The sequence below is a fragment of the Uranotaenia lowii genome, chromosome 2 (assembly GCF_029784155.1).
Source record: "Uranotaenia lowii strain MFRU-FL chromosome 2, ASM2978415v1, whole genome shotgun sequence".
Classification (NCBI taxonomy): domain Eukaryota; kingdom Metazoa; phylum Arthropoda; class Insecta; order Diptera; family Culicidae; genus Uranotaenia; species Uranotaenia lowii.
In genome coordinates, this window is record NC_073692.1 from 371,137,479 (window position 1) to 371,160,636 (window position 23,158).

At 43.4% G+C, this 23,158-nt stretch overlaps 2 protein-coding genes across 2 annotated transcripts in view; one reads left to right on the forward strand and one right to left on the reverse strand.

The window, feature by feature from the left end:
- The window catches only part of LOC129744086 (protein lines), a 41,646-nt gene extending 21,984 nt beyond the window's left edge, over positions 1-19,662 (forward strand). Inside the window, exon 2 of the mRNA XM_055736444.1 lies at positions 15,380-19,662. Coding sequence (XP_055592419.1) covers positions 15,556-18,444 — 2,889 coding nt within the window. The 5' untranslated portion in view covers positions 15,380-15,555 and the 3' untranslated portion in view covers positions 18,445-19,662. The remainder of the gene's footprint in view (positions 1-15,379) is intronic.
- A 783-nt stretch (positions 19,663-20,445) lies between these two features.
- On the reverse strand, positions 20,446-21,417 carry LOC129749755 (zinc metalloproteinase nas-13-like). The gene is made up of 2 exons (XM_055744825.1): positions 21,081-21,417; positions 20,446-21,009 (listed from the first exon to the last, which is right to left on the reverse strand). Exons 1-2 carry the CDS (start codon positions 21,382-21,384, stop codon positions 20,471-20,473), a joined length of 843 nt encoding a protein of 280 aa, XP_055600800.1. The 5' UTR covers positions 21,385-21,417; the 3' UTR covers positions 20,446-20,470.
- Between the last annotated feature and the right edge of the window lie 1,741 nt (positions 21,418-23,158).

The window sequence follows — 23,158 nt, forward strand, 5'->3', positions numbered from 1 at the left end:
TGGAAAGTTACTTCCACAACCGCCAACTGCAGTATATGGGCGAGGGTTTGCGAACACAAGAGGTTTCGGCGGGTGTTCCACAGGGGTCAATACTCGGCCCGGTTCTGTGGAACATCACTTATGACGAACTCCTACGAGCGAGCCCTCCATCGGGAGCTGAGCTCGTAGGATTTGCGGATGATGTAGTCCTCTTGGCGAGAGGCTCCTCAACAGCGGAGGTTGAGCTACTGGCCACGGTATCTATCCAGGCAGTGGAAAGTTGGATGCACTCCAAGTGCCTGCACCTAGCCCACCACAAAACCGAGATGGTGCTAATCACCAACCTTATCTTACCCCAAACAGGTACCATTGCCGTTGAACCGTGCAATATCGTGTCCAAACGCGCAATCAAGTACCTAGGGGTGATGATAGACGACAGGCTCAGCTTTACGAGCCATGTCGATTACGTGTGCAAGAGAGCGGCAATGGCCACGGCCGCACTCACACGGATGATGCCGAACTCCTCGGCCATCCAAAGTAGCAAAAGGAGGATCCTGGCAAGTGTGACCACATCGATCTTGCGGTACGGAGCAGCGGCCTGGAGGCATGCCCTGGGAAGAAACTGTAACCTGCCGCGATTTAGCAGCGTTCAGAGGCTGATGAACCTGCGGGTTATCAGCGGATACCGGACCATGTCGTCCGAAGCCGCCTGTGTAGTAGCGGGTGTCATGCCTATCTCGGTTTTGCTTGAGGAGGATGTCTATTGCTACGACAACAAAGACACGCCCAATGTACGAGATCTCGCCAATGAGGACTCGATATCCAACTGGCAGCAACTGTGGAGCAGGTCAACGAGAGGAAGGTGGACCCATCGTCTGATCCCGCACATCGGGAGCTGGATCAGAAGAAGGCACGGTGAAGTGGACTTCTATATGACGCAATTCCTGATTGGTCATGGATGCTTCATGAAGTATCACTACCCGTTCGGACATGTGGCTTCGCCATATTGCCAGATTGTGGTGGAGAAGAGGAAACATCCGAGCATGTGGTGTTTGTCTGTCCGAGGTTTGCGGCGGTACGTATCTCCATAATTGCCGCCTGTGGGCCCGACACGACAGCAGATAACGTTGTACAGAGGATGTGTGCGGATTCCAATACTTGGCATGCGGTCAGCGATGGGTTCACCCGGATCATGTCTGCCCTGCAGATGAGCTGGAACCAACGGCAGTCCGCGAACTGTGTAAGATGACTCCATCGACGGGGAGCATCTGAGTAGTGTGCGTCCGATCCCTTGATCGAAGCTACAAAGATAAGGCAACATCTTTTGCGTAGCGGAGGTCAGGGGTGCGGCGTGAACGTGACCGACCCCAATGTCGGGGGGTATCCGAGTAGTGCCGCTTCCTAAGGGGGGAACTGCGGGGATAAGACTTTACCTTCCTCGTAGCGGACCTCGAAGGAAGAGGTTTAACCACTGTCGGGGGATACCCACGGGTAGAAAAGCCCTCGAGTCGGTGTAAAATGTCGTCACCGTCGGGAAACATCCGAGTCGTAGCGTTCCAAGTCCCGTACGTGTGCCGTGACAGGCGCGAGTCCAGGACAAGCTGCTCTCGATCTGGCACACAACGGGCAGGAAAATCCGCGGGCCAAAAATCCTAGGGTTGCCAGCCAAGAGGGATAAAGAAGACCGGACAACGGTCGGAGTAGACTGACCCCATCGACGGGGGGCTGTCGAGTAAAGTGCGTCCGATCCCACGATTTGAAGCTAAAAAGATAAGGCAACACCTTCTGTGTAGCGGATGCCGTGGGTGCGCCGCGTTCGTTGCGTAGGATGCTCCACCTTCGGGGAGTATCCGAGTAGTGCGGTTCTCCACGACAGAAGCTGCGGGGATAAGGCTCGACCTTCTACGCAGTGGAAATCGTTGGGGAAGGGTTATTCCACGTTCGGGGAATACCCACGGGTAGAGTGGCTCTCGACGCCGGGTGAGCCATTCGAGTCGTAGTAGGATGACGTCTTCGTCGGGAGTCATCCGAGTCGTTGATAAGCTGCTCTCGATCAGGCACACGACGGGCAAGATGGCAAACCTCGAACCCTGAAGATAAGAGGTCGGGCCTCGAGTAGTTAGAGGAGAGGTCAGGCCTCAAATCTCAAGTCGTTAGAGGAGAGATCAGGCCTCAAGTTGCAAAGAGGAGAGGTTTGTGTTCTCGAGTCATTGCGAGGAGATGTCGGTTCTCAAGTCGTTAGAGGAGAGTTCAGGCGTCGAGTCGTAAGGATGAGAGGTTTTGCTGAAAGTGGTCTCGTTAATGAGTATTGCCTTGGAGCGCATTAGCGCGAATAGACCTCCCACTATTGAAGCATAGTGTACTAAACAGTTTGAGGTGGGAACCAGGTCTGCGGCCCCAGGTGGAGTTTAGGGAGTAGGGGGTATACACGGAGTATATCATGAGTCTTCCCATTGTACACATGGACCCAGAGTAGCAAATTGGGGGGACGCGGTGGCTCGCCGTGCCTTGGAATACAATCCGTAAACCGGGATTTACCACCTGTGGTTACCCCAACTAAAAAAAAGGAGGCTTTATCGACTCAATTGCAAGATGGATGATTCGTTGCTGACGGTAAGCGCAGAAATGTGGCACGAACGCTTAGGTCATCTCGGTCAGCAGAACATGACGAAACTGTAGTCGATGGTCGACGGTTTGAAATGGTCCGGAACGATACCCGAATGTGTGGCATGCATAGAAGGAAAGCACCCCCAAAATCCATTTCTTTCATTTTTTGTAGGTACATAGTACAAAATGGTACCAAGGCGAAAGGTTTGCTGGATCTGGTGCACTCAAGACTTGTGTGGCCCGATCGAGGTTCCGTCGTTATGTAATCACTTTCATAGAACGATGCCAGTAGGAAGGTGTTCCTGTATTTCCTGGGAAAGAAAAGTGAGGTGAAGGACGTATACGAACGGCAAACTGAACGAAAACCGAAGGTGTTGAGAACCGACAACGGAATCGAATACGTCAACGAAAAGATGAGGAAAATTTTCGAAAAGGACGGAGTACGGCACCAGAAAACCTGCCCATACACTCCGCAACAAAATGGGTTGGCGGAGAGGATGAATCGCACAATCTGGAAAAGGCCCGTGCGATGTTGAACGATTCAAAATTACCCAAGCGTTTTTGGGGTAAAGCGATTTTTGACGGAAACCTACATCACGAACCGGTGTCCATCAAGAACGTTGGAGAACATCACACCCGAGGAAGCATGGCCCGGAAAACGTCCAAACTAGCATCATCTAAAGGTCTTTGGATAACGTGTTGTGGCGCATGTGGTTACGCAGAAACTCAAGAAGCTGGAACCGATGTCCCAGGCATGCATTTTCGTTGGGTATGCCGAAGATTCCAAGGCATACAGGTTGTACGATCCGGTCCGTATCGAAGTGTTCTTCGAGTTTCTTTGTCAACGGTTCAAAATAAAGGATCTTGGAGAGGCCCAACTTTGTCTCGTATTGCGAATTTCCCGAATTTTTTGTCTCAGTTTTCGTAACAATTTAATAAATCGGGAGCGGTAGGTTGTTAGCCTAAGTTCCCTATCCTGCGATGGGACTGCCATCTTGGACTTAGCTGCCGGGAGCCGCATTTTTTTAAATTCAGCCGCTCGCTGTGAGACAGACGCTGTTTGAGCCGCCTCTGACCTGGAGAACAGACTCGTGTGGCCACCTTCTGAGTCTGCATGCGACCAAAGCATCCACCGGGGTTGGGTACCCGATCTTCGCTTAGGTTACTCGCATCCCAGCTGGTACCACGGGGCAGTTGCGATAGGAGTTGTGAATGGTAATATGACCACTATGGAGTCTCGTGTTGCTCATTATACACCATTCGTCAGCCAAAACCAAAGCTCACCTTAGCCCTATGCGTCGGTCAATCGGCGCCGGACACCCCAAGTCTTCAGGTTATGGGCTCCAGATCAATTATGCAAACCGTAAGTAAGTTCGTTCTAAGATCGTAACAAATTTTGAGGATTCTCATCGATTCCCTTTACTCAGCCAAATGTTATCTTTGAATGATATTGTGTGTGTTGTTTTTCTCAGAAAGTATCGTAAGCGGTAAGCTAGATTGAACCTTTTTATGTTCTAGTCAGCCGCCTAACGATGTTTTGTTCAGGAAGCTATCCTCTAAGGAAAGGGGCAGTGTATGGGATGGGCCCTTTTGTGGTTCATCATTGGATCGACATATTTGAGAAATGGGACTCCTCGAAACATAGACTGTTTGGGCACCACCATCAGGACAGACGATTGCTGGCTGGAACGCTTTCAGTTGTAAGATTAGTTTAACTAACGTCAGTTGAAAATAAGAGCCAGAAATATTTTCCAGTCATAAAATTGAGTCTGTTCTGTATGCGCTATAAAAAAGCTTCCGTATTTACATAAAGCCAAACAAATTAACCGCTTGTCACGCCATCTCCCGTTCGGAACTGAGACTATCTAGCATACATCTTATACAGTTAAAAAATCCGTTGAGTTCCACGTACGATCTCATTTAGTTTTCCTGGCTGGCTAATCGAGGTGTTTAAAAGATAGGCTCCAGTGAAAAAAAAAATGTATCACCACTCGTGTCCTTGAGATTTAGGACAAAAGCCTCATTTAGCTAGGTGGTTGAAATGCGATGCAAGACACAAAATTGCCGATGCCTTTTGTCATCGATTGCCGCGGTTAGTTTTGGGGTGTGCTATTCGTTAGTGGGAGATCACACTTTATTCTGGTAGATTCGCTCAGCGTGGAAGGTCTTGTGAGTTTTCTCGTGATTAGTCAAAGCTGCAGGCTAGTTAGTTCACCAGTGCAATTGTGACTTCTAGTTACCGTGAGTATTTAGTGGTTTTTGCTACAGTCCTGGTAATAATATACAAAATCACTTAGGTATTGCGTACGATAAGTTTTTTGTGCGTGAGGGACGCAGTTTGATTATAGGAAAGCTCAAATAGCATCTTCCAAACTTGGATAAAACCAACGTTAGTTGCAGGTAAGGCTTTTTAAGCGCAAATGATTGTAATGTGGTAATGATAGAAATCGTTGAACGACAGGAAAGCCCACCGTTCAACGTGGGTGCAAGTTGGGGCCACCGATACTTGTCGCCAACTGCTTGGACAACTACACGTGACAGCAGACATCACTCAGAACACTGTTAGCTTCAATAGTTCGTCATCGCTCAGTGTCACGAGTAATAACGCGTCGGACAAAGCCTTCCTTTGCTAAGCTTCAAGGTCATTTAATCGGAAGTGGAACCACGTGCTCGTCGCTAAACAACTTTAAGCGTCGATAGTGACTAAGTGGACCGCTACCAGTCCACAGTGGGTTACGTTATCTCGGCGGTAGGAAAAACCGCCCACCCACACTTATTTAGTCACTGGTGGTTTTATGTTCGACTGCGATCGCGCCACCTGTGGGCCAGTTGTGATACTCGAAGGCCACAGTTCGTTCTGGCTCGATTCACGACATCAGAGTCTGAAATAAGTTTGCCAAATACCTGCCCGCCAATTATTCGAGACACCAACCCACGTGTGCTCGACTATCATCGTCTGAGTTTGGAACATCGTTTGGAGTAAAACATCGCCTGAGTTCAACGAGAGCAGCATCCGGTGGTTTGATAGCCACAGTAACTCCAGAAATACCAGGTTTGCTAGAATTAAGAATATTGTATGAATTCCTAGGATTTTACAGATAGTAAGTGACGTCACTATAGGCTTCAGGGAATGAATCTCTTGAATACAAAACTAGAATTGTAAACGTAACATCGTTTTTCCCTGAGATCTGAAGCGTTGACGTTTTTGCTGGTTTGGGGTGTGGTAAGGGTTGCGATTAGCATTTGGTTGTTCCGCATAGTTTTGGGTTCTGCATCGCCTTTCAAATTGGAATTAGGAATCAGGGATTCACCTTCGTTTAGTTGTTGGGAAAGCCAAAATGAGTTTGGGTGTTTGAACTATACTTAACCCGCCCTGTTTCAAGTCTCAAAAGCCGAGCACGGTAACACGCATCAACAGTCTCTCGACGTTCGAGAGTGGCGCTTAAGCTGTTGTTTGTTCGGGAGCAACTACATTCGTTACAAATTCTGGCGCCCAACGTGGGGCACGAAAAGATAGTCTATTTGGTTCCGTTTGATCTTGATACAATTTGAATTTAATTTGCGATTTATAGTTACAACCCTGTCACCCTCTAGAACCACTTTGCTTAAAACTTGGTTGGATAAATTAAAAATATAGTTATTAGTTATTTGTTGGAAATTTTGATTGGATTTTAGATTATCAGTAATATCTAATTACATATATAAAAAAAATTTCACCTGATTACGTGTTGAAATGGAGCATTATCGAATAAATGCAGATCATCTTGAAGAAGATGAGCTGGATTATGAGCTTTCGTTGCGAGGAGCTAGGCTCAATGAGCCACTTAACTCTAAAAGAAGAACGTTACGAACACTTTTGCGCGACCAGGAAGATTCCACGACATTGGGTTTTCCAGCATCACAAGATTTGACAGAGGATTATGTTCGGATTACCAGCAATCTGAAACAAATTGAACAAGTTCTGAGTATCGGTCGACGTCATGGTAATTTATACACTAGACTCGTTCATTATCATCGGCGATTAGCGAGGTATTCACCTAAGACTGAATCGGAAAAACAAAATCAAATGATTTTGACCAATCTGGTTAGTAGTTTGGCTGAAAAGTTTTATAAAATCGATTTGAATTTGCTGGCCAGAAGTCTCACGAGTGGTTCAGTTACGTACAGGGATGCACCGGGAATTTCGGAAACTAATGTGCGTGGTACGGACCAGGCTACTGCATCTGGATATAGAATTCCTTCTCAAGGTTTAGGGTACGGATTTGATGTTCCGTCAACCCTTGATAGAGACTTGTCTGGGTCACGGCTTCAGGTTTCTGATACGTTAGAAAATCAGCTCGGTGCGCAATCGAATGAATCGGTCGTCCAAACGAATCTCGCGGAACCACAATCCTCGACGTCTAATCCGCAGCCGATAATTTCCGGTATTCAAGAACACGGTTTGCAAGATTTTTCGCGATTTTCTGTTAACAATCAATCCGCATTTTTAGGATTTGACCTCTCAAATTTAACTAATCCCCGACCCTCAATGGAACACGCCGCGACAGGAAATGATCTGCCATCGAACGCTATACCGATTTCGAATGCCGATCGTACGGTGAATGGCCAGCCGGTGGCCTCGACGGTAACTGAAACTCGGCCGAACCAACTGCCGATTTGGAATATTGATCGCTCAGTAAATGGTCAGCCGGTGGCCTCGACGGTAACTGAAACTCGGTCGAACCCGATGCCGATTTGGAATAATGATCGCTCATTGAATGGTCAGCCGGTGGCCTCGGCGGGAAATGTACTGAATGTATCGCAGTCGACGAATATCAGAGAACCATTTCGTACAGGATTTACGGGTAATCACTTGTCGGGAAATAACGTTTCGAATTTTGGGCAGTCAAGAAATCCTGAACTGCATCGGTCCGCTGATTATGAATACTTACATGTTTCCGAAGTTGAAAATTATATCCGCGTATACGTAAATAGTCTGGTCGATCAAGGACCGTTACGGTCAGACCGCGCAATTAATTCGAATGCAATCGATCAGCTCGTGGAAAGAATCGCGAACGTGACGTTACAAAATTCAAGGGCTCGTCCGACTACTTTAGCCCCGACGCCGCCTCAGTCGCAAAGATTAGACCTGGGTTACGCAAACCCCTTTAATACAACGATGATTTCAAATCAATATAGACCTCAGGTTACCGATTCCTTGACTCATGATCATACCAATCCTGTTCTGAGTATGAACGGATTGAACCCATTTAAACCTCCACCGATTTCTGGGGTTAGACCTTCGCAATCTGCGCCACCTTCACCACATCCTAGTGGTAAGGTGGACCAACCCACACAACGGGAAATAGGGACCGCGTTTCCGGGGCCCTACGGTGCAGAAGTAAACTTTGTCCAGCCTCGACGTCTTCCCTATCAGCAATGCAATATAATTGAGAAATGGCCTAAATTTAGCGGAGACGCCAATCAGGTACCTGTTGTTGACTTCCTCCGACAAATCAATCTGCTATGTCGTTCGTATGGCATTGATCAGGAAGATTTACGCATACACGCGCATCTGTTGTTCCGTGATGATGCGTACAATTGGTACACCACGTACGAAGAACGTTTCACGTCTTGGGGGAAATTAGTTAGTGAGCTACTCATGAGATACGACGATCCAAATCGTGATCGATCATTCAAGGAAGAAATGCGTAATAGAAAGCAAAAGCCTAACGAAAAATTTAGTTCATTTTTAACTGACATCGAAACTCTAGCAAGAAGAATGACTAAAAAAATGACTGAGCAGGAGAAGTTTGACATTATTTTCGAAAACATGAGGCTAGGATATAAAAGAAGGTTAGCTTTGGAACCAATCTACTCGATTGAACACCTAGCTCAGTTGTGTTACAAGCTAGATGCTGTAGAAACCAATTTGAACCACCTGAAGCCTTTGAATCGTAACGTACCGTTGAATTGTCTAGAAGAAGAAGAATTAGAAAAAAATGAAGGTAACTTGACCCATGAAGAAACTGAAGATGTTTGCGTTATCAAGTCGCAAACAGACACGAAATTTACTGGTGGTCGAACAACGAAAACGGACTCGGGGAATAACGTAACTGATGTAATGGTTTGTTGGAATTGTCGAAAAATAGGCCATTTGTGGAGAGAATGTGACAAGAGTAAGTTGATATTCTGTCACATGTGTGGTCATCCGGATACCACTGCTTTTCGTTGTCCAAATCGACACCAAATGCGTTCACGATATTCTGTGACTAACGAGTCAAAAAACGAATAAGGATGGGAGACTTAAGGAACCAAGCTCCTGACCGCGATTTCGTAGAGGTTCCTATTCCTAATTTCGAATATTTTGAACGAACATTTCAGATTAACACCTTCACTAGCAAATGCCCTCACCTAAGTTTGAAAATCATGTCCGAAAATGTAGTTGGTCTTGCAGACACTGGAGCGAGTGTGTCCGTGATTAGTGCGTTACCGTTGATTGAAAAGCTCGGCCTGAAAATCAACCCTGTAAATTTGAAAGTTTCAACAGCTGACGGAACAGCATATCGATGTCTCGGATTTGTCAACATTCCGTTTACCTATCAGGAAACAACTCACGTGATTCCCACAGTAGTGGTACCTGAGGTGACCAAACCGTTGATCTTGGGAATGGATTTTCTCAAGAAATTCGGGTTTCAATTAATAAGTCCTAATACCTCAATTCCCGTAGAAAGTTATTCCGAAAACGAGGCAAGTCCATCCACGCCAAATCAATTATTAGTAATTGAAGATTATTTTAGTGAACAGTCTGAAAATTTCTGTTTTCAGCTGTCGCCGACAGATGAGCTCGACAGTAAGTTCAAGGTTGTTGTTCCAGAAGAAGATGAAAGTCTTGATATGCCAACGATAGAAATCCCTGACAAAACGATTGATAAGCCGGAAGATATTGTAACTGAGCATGATCTCACCGTGCAAGAAAGGAAAACTCTTTTCGAAGCCATCTCCGAATTGCCAGTTACGGTGGAAGGAAAATTAGGTAGAACGAAAGTCTTAAAGCATTCTATAGATCTAATCCCGGGTATGAGGCCGAAGAAATTCGCTTCATACAAATGGTCTCCCAAGGTAGAATCCGTTATAGATGCCGAGATTGAACGCATGCTGAAACTCGGTGTTATCGAAGAATGCGAAGGTCCGGTAGATTTCTTGAATCCACTCTTGCCAGTCAGAAAGGCAAACGGCAAGTGGAGGATTTGTCTTGATTCACGACGACTAAACGCAGCTACTCGGAAAGATGACTTTCCGTTTCCGAATATGGTTGGCATCCTACAAAGAATACAAAAATCGAGATATTTTTCGGTCATAGACTTATCTGAAGCTTACTATCAGGTTAGCTTAGAATCCTCGGCAAAGGATAAGACGGCATTCAGGACCACTAAGTCGGTCTTTAGGTTCACGGTAATGCCCTATGGGTTAGCTAACAGCCCTGCGACAATGATCCGCTTGATGTCCAAGGTCATCGGACATGACATGGAGCCTCGCGTTTATGTCTATTTAGATGACATAATCATCACTTCTCTCACGTTGGAGGAACACCTGAGATTGATTAAGGAAGTCGCGATTCGATTAAAACGTGCCGGGTTAACTATCAATATAATTAAGTCTCGATTCTGTCAGAAGCAGGTCCGTTACCTTGGTTATGTACTAACCGAGGATGGCCTGTCTATGGACGTGGCCAAAATCCAACCCGTCTTGGACTATAGTACCCCCAAGTCTGTCAAAGACGTACGACGACTCTTGGGTTTAGCGGGTTTCTATCAGAAATTCATAAAGGATTATTCTGAAATCACCACTCCGATAAGTAATCTTTTGAAAAAAGACCGTAAAACATTTGCATGGACCCAGGAAGCCGACGAGGCGTTAGGGAAATTAAAAACCGCATTAGTATCCGCGCCTATCTTAGCTAATCCGGACTTTTCTGTTCCTTTTATAATAGAGACAGACAGTTCAGACTTAGCAGTAGGATCCGTTCTCACTCAAGTCCTCGAAGGAGAACGACGTTGTATTGCATATTACTCAAAAAAGTTGTCAAGCACTCAGCGGAAGTATAGCGCGACAGAACGGGAATGCCTAGCAGTTCTGCTGAGCATTGAAAATTTCCGGCACTTCATAGAAGGAAGCCAGTTCGTGATTCAGACCGATGCGATGTCTCTAACGTTTTTGCGTACCATGTCTATCGAGTCAAAATCGCCAAGGATCGCTCGATGGGCATTGAAATTGTCAAAGTATGACATGGTGTTGCAGTACAAAACGGGCTCTGAAAACATTTCGGCCGACGCGTTGTCGCGAAGCTTATGTGTCGTAGATAGTCCACTTCCAGACACATATGTCTCTCAGTTGAAAAGTCAAATTAGAAATTTCCCGGAAAGATACAAAGATTTCCAAATCATTGACGAAAAAGTATTTAAGTTTGTTACCAATACTTCATTGACTGAAGATCCTGGCATGCGGTGGAAATATGTGGTCCCGTTGCTGGAAAGAAAACCGTTGATTCAGGCTATTCACGAAGAAGCGCACTTAGGATTTCTGAAAACCTTGGCCAAGCTCAGGGAAAAGTATTATTGGCCTCGTATGTCGTCGGAAGTGAAACGGTTTTGCTTCGCCTGCCTTGTTTGTAAGGAATCTAAAACCCCGAACATAAACGTTACTCCGGTCTGTGGAAATCCAAAGATGTGTTCACGGCCGTGGGAGTTAATCTCGATGGATTTCTTAGGTCCGTATCCCCGGTCCAAGAAAGGTAATATGTGGTTGCTGGTTGTTACCGATTTCTTTACAAAATTTGTTATGGTACAATGTATGAGGTCCGCTACCGCCATAGGCGTTTGTACCTTCACCGAGAACCAAATATTCACTCTGTTCGGTGCGCCTTCCGTTTGCATTACCGATAATGCCAAAGTCTTCCTATGTAAAGAATTCGAGAATTTGTTGTCCAAGTACGGTGTTACCCATTGGAATCTAGCAGTATATCACCCTAGTCCAAATCCAACTGAGCGAGTCAATCGGGTCATCGTTACGGCGATACGGTGCGCTTTAAACCGTCGAACTGACCATAAGAACTGGGATGAGTCGATACCGCAAATTGCGATGGCGATTCGAACTAATGTGCACGATAGCACCGGGTTTACACCTTATTTTCTTAACTTTGGACGTAACATGATAAGCTCTGGGAAAGAATACGATCATCTAAGGAATTTGACTGACAATTTGAAAGTTTCTTTTAGCCCAGCAGAGCAAACACAGCTGTGGCAAACGGTTCGCGAGAATCTCCTTAAGGCGTATAAAAGATATTCGATTACTTATAACCTCCGAGCGAACAAGAAACATAATTTTGAATGTGGAGATGTAGTGTTCAAGAAAAACGTACACTTGTCAGACAAATCGAAGAATTTCGTGGGTAAACTAGCGCCCAAGTTTACAAAGGTTCGAGTTCGTCAGAAATTGGGCACCAACACATATATCCTGGAGGATTTGAATGGCCAGAGGATAACAGGAACCTTCCATGGTTCATTTCTGAAGAAACAGTAACATTTTGTTACCCCAGCTATGACGGCTAGCTTGATGCAGCATAAACAAGTCTGTTCCACAGCAATAAAATACTCTTTTAAGAGGTGTGTATCCTGGGTCAATGTCAAGAGGTCTCAGAAGATAAGTCTGACGAATTGAACTCGTATGAATTTCAGCATTGAAACGAACTGAACACGTCAGTTTCGAAAAGTTCTTTCAATATGTCAAGTTTTCTTTGCTCCAATTCAAAGAAAAACATTTGACATTCTCATAACACTTCGATTAACGAAAAATTATATCCTAGTTCAATGCAAATCAACACGTAATCTGTAAATAGAAATTAAAAATAAGACAACTTGATTGCTCTACAAAGATAAAATTCCACTTACCTTAAACTATTATCGATTCTGTTAATTTAGTAATTTTCACAATGTGTAGAGAGTCATTAGCATGTTTTGTGTATAATCCAGTTGAGTAAACAAATCCAAGTTACAAAACCGCAGGTTTTCATTAAGAATCTTAAGTTTTCCATTGGAAAAACTATCAATGATGAGACAATAATAATTGAAAATTTGTTTACATTTTCGTGAGCTTTAGTTTTGACGTTTCTGTTAAAATTTTATGGGAACCCGACACCGAAAAAAGGTGAAAGTTATTTTGATCAGTTTGTTCAGGTTTTCGCGCTGCGTGTGAAACATGAGAAAAGCTAAGTTTAGACATTTTCCAATAAATGATTGGAGTTAATTGGAGTTCATTTCTTTTTGAGGAAATCATTTTTTCAAATCTTTTGGAGTAAATAGGTTTAGATTTTGGTTATGTAAAATTCAGATTTTTTGGATATTTCCGAAGTAAATTGGTTCTATTGGTCGACTAGAGAGAAATGAATGAATAAAGCCTAAGCTAAACGAGCAATGAATTCACCGCGATAGTATTGGAATCTGAGTTTGGTTGATAAGTTTACTTTTTAGTTTGTCGAAGTGTGTTAGTTCTTTATAAAAATTTTGAAATTTATTTCAAAATTTTTATTTTTTTTGGCATTGGCGAGAATGTAAGATTAGTTTAACTAACGTCAGTTGAAAATAAGAGCCAGAAATATTTTCCAGTCATAAAATTGAGTCTGTTCTGTATGCGCTATAAAAAAGCTTCCGTATTTACATAAAGCCAAACAAATTAACCGCTTGTCACGCCATCTCCCGTTCGGAACTGAGACTATCTAGCATACATCTTATACAGTTAAAAAATCCGTTGAGTTCCACGTACGATCTCATTTAGTTTTCCTGGCTGGCTAATCGAGGTGTTTAAAAGATAGGCTCCAGTGAAAAAAAAAATGTATCACCACTCGTGTCCTTGAGATTTAGGACAAAAGCCTCATTTAGCTAGGTGGTTGAAATGCGATGCAAGACACAAAATTGCCGATGCCTTTTGTCATCGATTGCCGCGGTTAGTTTTGGGGTGTGCTATTCGTTAGTGGGAGATCACACTTTATTCTGGTAGATTCGCTCAGCGTGGAAGGTCTTGTGAGTTTTCTCGTGATTAGTCAAAGCTGCAGGCTAGTTAGTTCACCAGTGCAATTGTGACTTCTAGTTACCGTGAGTATTTAGTGGTTTTTGCTACAGTCCTGGTAATAATATACAAAATCACTTAGGTATTGCGTACGATAAGTTTTTTGTGCGTGAGGGACGCAGTTTGATTATAGGAAAGCTCAAATAGCATCTTCCAAACTTGGATAAAACCAACGTTAGTTGCAGGTAAGGCTTTTTAAGCGCAAATGATTGTAATGTGGTAATGATAGAAATCGTTGAACGACAGGAAAGCCCACCGTTCAACGTGGGTGCAAGTTGGGGCCACCGATACTTGTCGCCAACTGCTTGGACAACTACACGTGACAGCAGACATCACTCAGAACACTGTTAGCTTCAATAGTTCGTCATCGCTCAGTGTCACGAGTAATAACGCGTCGGACAAAGCCTTCCTTTGCTAAGCTTCAAGGTCATTTAATCGGAAGTGGAACCACGTGCTCGTCGCTAAACAACTTTAAGCGTCGATAGTGACTAAGTGGACCGCTACCAGTCCACAGTGGGTTACGTTATCTCGGCGGTAGGAAAAACCGCCCACCCACACTTATTTAGTCACTGGTGGTTTTATGTTCGACTGCGATCGCGCCACCTGTGGGCCAGTTGTGATACTCGAAGGCCACAGTTCGTTCTGGCTCGATTCACGACATCAGAGTCTGAAATAAGTTTGCCAAATACCTGCCCGCCAATTATTCGAGACACCAACCCACGTGTGCTCGACTATCATCGTCTGAGTTTGGAACATCGTTTGGAGTAAAACATCGCCTGAGTTCAACGAGAGCAGCATCCGGTGGTTTGATAGCCACAGTAACTCCAGAAATACCAGGTTTGCTAGAATTAAGAATATTGTATGAATTCCTAGGATTTTACAGATAGTAAGTGACGTCACTATAGGCTTCAGGGAATGAATCTCTTGAATACAAAACTAGAATTGTAAACGTAACATCGTTTTTCCCTGAGATCTGAAGCGTTGACGTTTTTGCTGGTTTGGGGTGTGGTAAGGGTTGCGATTAGCATTTGGTTGTTCCGCATAGTTTTGGGTTCTGCATCGCCTTTCAAATTGGAATTAGGAATCAGGGATTCACCTTCGTTTAGTTGTTGGGAAAGCCAAAATGAGTTTGGGTGTTTGAACTATACTTAACCCGCCCTGTTTCAAGTCTCAAAAGCCGAGCACGGTAACACGCATCAACAGTCTCTCGACGTTCGAGAGTGGCGCTTAAGCTGTTGTTTGTTCGGGAGCAACTACATTCGTTACACAGTCAGGACTTCCTGTGGTAGCTCTTATGTTTTTCTTTGTTCTGGTTCCGTCTTGTGACGAAGTCGCAGTTGGTTGATGTAATTGACGAGACCTTTCCGCACGATGTTTCGCCCTGGCATCTAGGTTTGCATGATGATGGTTTTCGGCGTAGTCCTAATTATTTAGAAATAATCTATGGACATTGCACTGTTTACGTCGGTTTCAGTATTCGTTTTGCTGGTAGTTGATGACAATATAAGAAGCTGAGAAAGGCATCCTAAGCAAGTAAATAGCTGTGAATGGACCTTCCATAGAATTCTTCAGCTGGTATCATCGAGTTCTGATTCGATGAATTATTTAAAACATACCCACTAACGTTCTCTTTTCAAACCTATCATTTGGCACAATTTTCTAATGATTTCTTCTCCTATTCTCCTTGCAGATTTCAAACATGCACAAACTCACGGCAGCATTTTCACTGCACCGGTCGCACATTCGGGCGACGCAAGATTGAACACGCATCGTGGGACCAAGGTGTGATTCCGAGACGTCCCTGAAGCATATTTTATTCAGATAATTCGCCACACACACAACAACAACAAAAAACTGACGCCGCACATGGTTCTCCAGAACGAAAAGTCCGGTTCAGCAGCCATCGGCTGTTGTGGTGGTGGTGGCAGTGCTGGTACAAGCGCTAGTGGATCCAGTAACAGCTTGTTGGGAGCGATTTCCGGTTCCGATAATGACGGTGGGTCAACGACGGCGACCGGTTCCATCATCATGTCTGCTGGTGGAGGAAGTTCGTCGTCAGCATCAGGAGGCGGTGGAGGTAGCAACGAACAACCGGTGATCAAACGGCAGCGGATAGAAAGCTCTAGCGATCATCATCATCCTCCGCCGGATGTGGTGGATAGCAGTAGTGGTGTTGTTGGAGGAGGGCTTGGATTGAATACCACCGGAAGCAGTACGGCTAGCTCCAGTGGCAATTCGTCGAACGGATCGAATTCCCTGGTGGCTTCGACATGTTCCAGTTCGACGTCGTTATCTTCGTCACCTCCAACGACTTGTTCCTCATCAGGCGCTTCCAGCTCTGGCGGTGGTGGCAGTTTAGTAGAGAAGGCGCTCGGGAATGAGGGAAGATCCAGTGTCGGTGGTTCAGATGAGGATTTGATTCTGAAACAGGTGCAAGATTATCAGGCCTTGTTTCAAGAAGCCATTGCCAACCAGTGTTTGTGCGGTTTGGACACTAGCGTACTGCTGATGTCCTTCCAGTCGTATCATGTGCAAGTGGGCGGATTGATTGGAGATCGGAGTAGAGGACGAGGCGGTGGACTGATGAGGCAACTGTTGCCGCTTATCGAGTGGCCATTCGATTATTTGCTGAAGTTTCTATCAAACGTGCAGCTACTATTCGATACGTACTTGAAGCAGAACATCAAGGGTAACATCTGTTCCGGAGTAATGGATCTGTGCAATTATCTGATCCGGAGCGAGCATCAGAACCCAGAAACGGATTTTGTTTCGATGAACATAGATGAGATTATAGGTCTTTGTAATTATAATAATAAGTTTATCAACTACTTGTCGGGAAGGATATTGTCCTCGTTTTTAATTATCATTAAGGATGATCTGGACGATCGATGGCTCGAGAAGATTGTGGCAAATCTTTTTGATTTCAACCAACTAGACATATTAGCGGTTAAGAAGATAAACTTTAGTCTAGATATCATTAAACAGATAGTAGAATGGAGAGATGAGGCAGAGCACCCGCTGGAGGAAGATATGCATGGTCAACCTGCGAGTGGTTTCAGTGGTAACAATCCTGGACCGTTCAGCTCAGGGGTAACGTTTCATCCGCCTCCTCTGGAAAATAATTACTTCGCAACTCACTATAGCTCGCAACAACCTTCAACGAGTACCAGTAACCTGTTCAGTCCACCAAACGCCTCTTCGCCAAATTCGAAATCGGATACGTCACCTACGATGGATCATTCGCATTCGGTTGGGCACATTTCCCCGCAAGATCAATCATTCCCACCGGCAGCCTCTCATCTTGGTCAGCTATGTCATATTATTACCCTGACGGATTCGGAAAGTTTCGACACCTCACGAATTAAGTGCGAAACCATATCGATACTGGGTAACAAATGGCCAGCCCTGGTTAAGAACATAAGCGTTATGATCCGTGCCGTTTCCCAACCTCAACACGCACAAACTCTAACAGCTGTTGCTACCGAAACCTGCATCCTAACTTTCCTACAGCTATGGGAGAGCATAATCAGTGTGAAGGCCAATCTTTCGGTGGTGGAAACGCAACCGTTCCAATCGCAGCTGGATCATTTTCAGTTGTTGCTTCTTTCGACCAAAAACTCTGTTATCTACAAGCAGATGTTGTCCCTGTTCAATGAAGCTCTCTGCTATGGAAGCACGTTGGCGTTACAGGATTTCATACCGGAAGAGGTTGGAAGTCTTGCTCACAATGTAGTTCGTTCCGTCAAGGATCATCGGATATTGGATAAAATGCCCAAAAGTACGTATTCCAGTCCGTTGGGTTTTGTCGGATACCGGGGACAATTGTTGCGCTACCAGGATGATCGATTATCGTTGGATCAGGATCAAAGCGGTAGAGCCAATCCTGCGGCTGCTGGCCCTCAGCCTGGTAGTTCAACTAGTAGTAGTAGTAGCGGCCCAAGTAGTGCTGTTAATACTCACAGTAATAGTTCCCGCTTCGACCGGACGTTGATGCAAAAAATGGCTCTATTGGTGCTAAAAGCCGTTGCCGTTATCGTAAAAGAGATCCGCTGCGACTCTAGCGATTCAAGTGTGGACAGCAGCGATTTTGATATGCAGGAAATACAGATGATAGAGCGTAGCATACGGGATGTGGTTAAAAAGCTAGAAATATTCCTCAAAATTCAGCTCGAATTTCATCCGGACAATCACTTCAGCAAAGTGTTAATACACCTTTTCGACGACCAGGACGACTATCTCGTGGAAGCCATGGTGTGTACGCTGGACGTCACATCTGGAATCTCGTTTCGCAACAATGCTTTCCCCGAACTCATTGCCATCCTCAATCCAGTGTACACTTTCATCGAATTTTCCAACCTGGGACCGAACATTACCAGACTCTTTCTGGATCTGCTGATCAGCACCGAAACCTGTTTCCTGCTGTATTTGCTGCGATTTCTGAAGTACATCCGCCAGAACTGGTCCATGTTCACGGCCAGCTGTCTAACGTACTACCAGCACAACAGCTACAACAATCCGGCGGCAACGACGTTGCTGCAAAGCGTTCGTAGCAATAGTGGGGGTGGTCCCAGTAACATCGTCCTGAACAACAACTCTAACAACGTAATCTTGGACAGCGTCATGACGGTGCTGATCAGTTTGCGGCTACAAATCAGTCGACTTGTTGCCGATACACTTTTCCCGTACAACATTGGACCGATTCTGCGGTTGATTGAAAACTGTGAGAGTCTGTACGAAGGTAACGAGCTGAGTTGAGAGTTTCGCCAAGAAAACAATGGAGTCGAAAGTACGGTAAATAAGCTACGGGACAAGAAGATTTTATTTTATCCTTTCCGGTTCAAAATTATACAAAATTTTTATAAATACCGTTAAATACCGTCGCTTCTGTTAACTTCGTTTAAAATTATAAAATTATAAACTCAAATCAATTTACTCAATCAAATTAAGGAGATTATTTATTTACATATCCCTTTAAAGCTCTGATTTCAATCTTGAACCTTGATTCTTGATTCTCGATTCTTGATTTCTGATTCTTTTGATTTTAGTCCTTTTACTTTGCTTACTACCCTAATTTCAAGCTAAACCCATCGTTTCGATGCTCCGTATTTAACTTCTTATCAGATTTTCTTTTATTAATTGTAAATCACAAAATTTCTCTCGCGAAAATTCAGATAAAACACCATTCGGTTTAAAATTATCGGAAAAATTCCTCTATTAAAAATTATTATAAGTTCAAAATTATCGTTAAGTAAGCGAGAGTTCCAAATTTTAATTTTGCGACAATAAATTGACACATAAAGAAGAAGTGCCTTACGTACATAACCTTAATGCTTCCAACAAGTTCCAGTACATTTTACACACAGTGATTGATAGAGATACAATGTATGTAATTTGTGAGTGTGAGAGATGGAAAAAGATTTTAGACAATAGCTGTATAAACTAGGTAGGTAGCAGTAACTAACGAATGAGACGTTCCATTTAGCTATGCGCAGACTGATTTTTTTAAAATGCAAACACAATGAAAAAAACCGTGTACAGACTTTGAATGTTGTACAGCTAGGCACAGTGGAAGGATGACAAATTTGAAAAAAAAAGTCAAGTTAATCAAAATTTTAACGTTCGTTTTAATTTAAGCGTAAAATCAAAAGTGTCCTGTTTGTTGAAGGAATGTTTTATTTATGTCTAGGTTAAGATATTCGCGGCTTTCTTTGCTGATCGAGATAATTTATATCGTTTGTGGAAAAAAAACTCCGTGTTTTGTACAGTTGTACACATTTTAGGCGAGCAACCATAGCAGATACCGGCATCAGAGTATTTGCTGGATCGGTTAGTTTTAAGGTTACAACCTGCATAGATTTACAGAAAAACAAAGCATTGTGTAAAGTAATTTATATTTGAAAAAAATCCATCCCGCCTCCCTTCTTATACTTGTACAGATGACCTGCAAATAAAAAGCTATTTAATTTTCTTGAATATTGATGTTTATCAATGAGAACGAAAAAGAAACTCATTTCGGTTGATGCTTAGGTATAAGAAAAATATTAACGAACTGTTCTCATCTGAAAAAAAGGTTCGCAAAGGCTCAGCAAAGTTCATCAGATAAATTGTTTTTTTTTTGGTGAACTTTTCAATAAAATATAGAAACGATTTAGTGTTCTGGTTTATCTGCTTGTTTTTCAACGGTTGTCGGCTCATCAAACTGAAAATGATCCTACTTAGAACTTTCAAGTCCGATACACATTCGAAACAAAGTCTACGGGAGGTCGGTGCTGCCTGAATATTGCAGCATTATTCATGAGTATAACGAAAACGAAAATAATCAGTACAACATTCTTTTAATTTATTAGACTCAAAGATTACGATCGGGTTTCCCAAAAGAGTTGCAATCGGAAATGATTAATGCACTCTTGAAGCGAGGATACGGTGCAACGGATTTGTAAGTGAACCACCCTTACACTTTTATCAAAGTTCACATCAAACCCGGTAGCTTCCAGTTAACGTCAACAACCGCCAATTGATTAGGTATTCCCAAAAAAATATTGGCTGTAAATCTTTCTCTTATATTTTTCGTGTGTTCAGAGATAACGTTGCAAGTTGTGAAAAGAAGAAAAAAAATCCATGTGAATCCCAATCTACCGGGAAAAAACTTCAAGAATTTTTTCTCTCTTTTACTTTGTGGACTGATTGATTTAGAAGAAAATTAACCAGTATTTTGATAAAAAAGCATAAGAACATACAATTCAAGATCTACCAAACACAACGAAATTTTATTGAACGAAAATCACAACGACGTACACCCATACATGGCCCAAATTCTCCAGATGTCGTCTTCGCTAAACCAAACGCGCTGCCCGATCGCGGCCGCAGGATCTCTCGGTTCAATCGTTCTCTGCCCATTGGAACTGAATGCAGTGGCACTGTAGTGCATCAGGCTACCGTAATCGTACTGGGTACCGAAGTTTGTGACCACATCCGCACCGTAAACGGCAAAATTTCTTTCCGCTCCAGGACTCACGTTGTCCCACCGTATCGTCACGTACTGATCCCGATTGGTCGAGCTCTGCATATGGAAGAATCCCAGCGCGTGAATCAGCTCGTGCAGGATGGTTCCATGGCGGAAGCATCCCGTTCCCGGATTAGCCGGCTGTAGATTCAACTGCTGGGCACCGGTCTGACGTCCAACGAAGGAGAAACAGCCACTGCTACTTCCCGTAATCCGGATAAAATCTGTGGTGGTCGGTGTTCTAGGCTGGAACCGAACACAACTCACTCGCTGAATGTCCATCATTCCATTGGTGATGGCCAAAATTTGTGCTGCAGCTACGATTTGAACACAGAATAGTATCGGTAAGTCAGAATTTCAAGTTTATTCTTATAATTTTTCAACCTACTGAAATCTTGTTCCACGATCTCGTAATGTACGATCCCGTTGGGCCACACCAGGCTTGTCAGTTGAACTCCAGAACGCTTTCGGAATTCGTTCTCCTGCAGATCACTCAGTACTATATCCCCTTCAAACTGACCGCTCCATTCTTCGGCCAGATCTCCTTGTTGGAGATGTTGATTTAATACTTCTTCTGTATGATCACTTGTATCATCATTCATATCACTAGGGATAACGGCCCCATGAGTTTGCCGATGTAACAGTACTATCCCTACCAGTAACAAAACGCAACTCGATTTGCCCAGGTACATTTTCAAAATATTCAAACAGGAAAAAACGGCAATCTTAACTAGCAATCTGGTACTAAACCCTACGTTGATAAATATTGTAGCATTTATAGAGGATCTCAGAGGAAAACCAAAAAAAAGTTAACAGTTAAACCTGAGGCGATACCCACCCACCATTACACCTAGCTAGCGTTGTCGTTTATCTTATCGATGCTGGTCAATCGATTGGGGATTAAGATAATTTGGGTAATCGATGTGATCGGAATGAAATCCACTGCATTTTGGGGCTAGTTTTGAAGTAGGTCATTAACAACACCGATTCACTATCTTTAAACTATGTGCAGGTCCGTTGATTTTGTCGTCATATCTATACGGACCACACCCTTGGTGATGCTGTTGAGTTCAAAACGATGTTTGGCCTCGTAGAGGAATGGAAAAGTTCGGTTTTTGTTATTGTCAGACAATGTTATATATGTACATCCATGAAAATAGCAGACGAGAGGATCTGCAATAACATTTTCAAAATCGAAGCATTCTTTAAAATATTCTTTTATACGAACAAATTGTAACTCGAATGCTTCATCTTTATCCAAGATATGAAGTTTTAACGCTGTTAATATTTCTCATGACCTCAGATACGTCAACATGGAAGTTTCACTGCTCCCATCTTTCAATATATATCCATTACACAAAATAACAAACTGTGCAAAGTTTCTCATGGATTGGAAAACTCATGCGACCCTCAAACGCTTTGAAGTTTAAAAAAATTGTGGAGAAAGGTAAAAATTTCAAAAAAAAAAATTCTGGCAACACTGAAAAAATTTGAAAACTTTATTGGAGTGATGATATCAAGTCTGGAAATAACTTTCTAGAAGGCGCCAAGCAGTTTGAACAAAGTGAAGAAAGTTATAGGTGCTTTTTGTTTATATTTTCCCGTACATTTCGTATGTGAATGTGATACGAAAAATAAAAAAAAAATGCTCATCGTTCCCCGATCAATGGCGTTCTGTTCGCCTCGAGTTACTAAATTTAATAAAAACCCGTTTTAAAATAGATTATAATGAAAAAACAAAACTGCAATGACGGTGAAACTCAAGGAACAACATATGCATCATGTAGCAATGTGCTTACATAAGGGTATGTCGTTTTGCAATTTTTTGGAACTACTAAAGCCCTGTAGTTCAAGAAGTTTCCTTTTTGGTCAAAACGAACGAAAGACTACCCAATAATACGACAGGTATCCAGCTTTTGATTTGAAATTTTGTATGGAAAAACGTGAAAATTTGTACGGAGAATGTCACCTTTTTGGTTTTTCTTGATCAATTTATTCTCACGCAATGCAAATAAAATTCCAATATATGAAGTCTACTAAAAAATTCTTTGACTAGCGAGAAAATATAGTTATAACGCCTCAAACAGAGCATTCTGCAAATATTGTAACTTGCGCCCCGTGCAGGCGCGGTCCTATGGGGGGGGGGGGGGGGGGGGGGTGATCGGGGTGATCGGGGTGATCACCCCCCCCCCCCCAGGCGGCAAAAATTCGTTATAAAATACCTGTAAAACCTCGAATTGAGGGTGTTTATTCAACAGAAAAGTTAATTTATCACTTAAAAGTCGATTTGGGGTCATTTTTGTCTAGAAAGCTTCGTCTTGGTCCAAAACTCATTCATGATTTTTTGTAAAATTTTTAAGTAACGTTTACATGAGTAAATTTGAACTTTTAGGTTTGTATGGGAAAATTGAATATTTTGTACTGAAAAATCAACATCATTTTTGTTTCGTCTGTGGAACCTAGCCA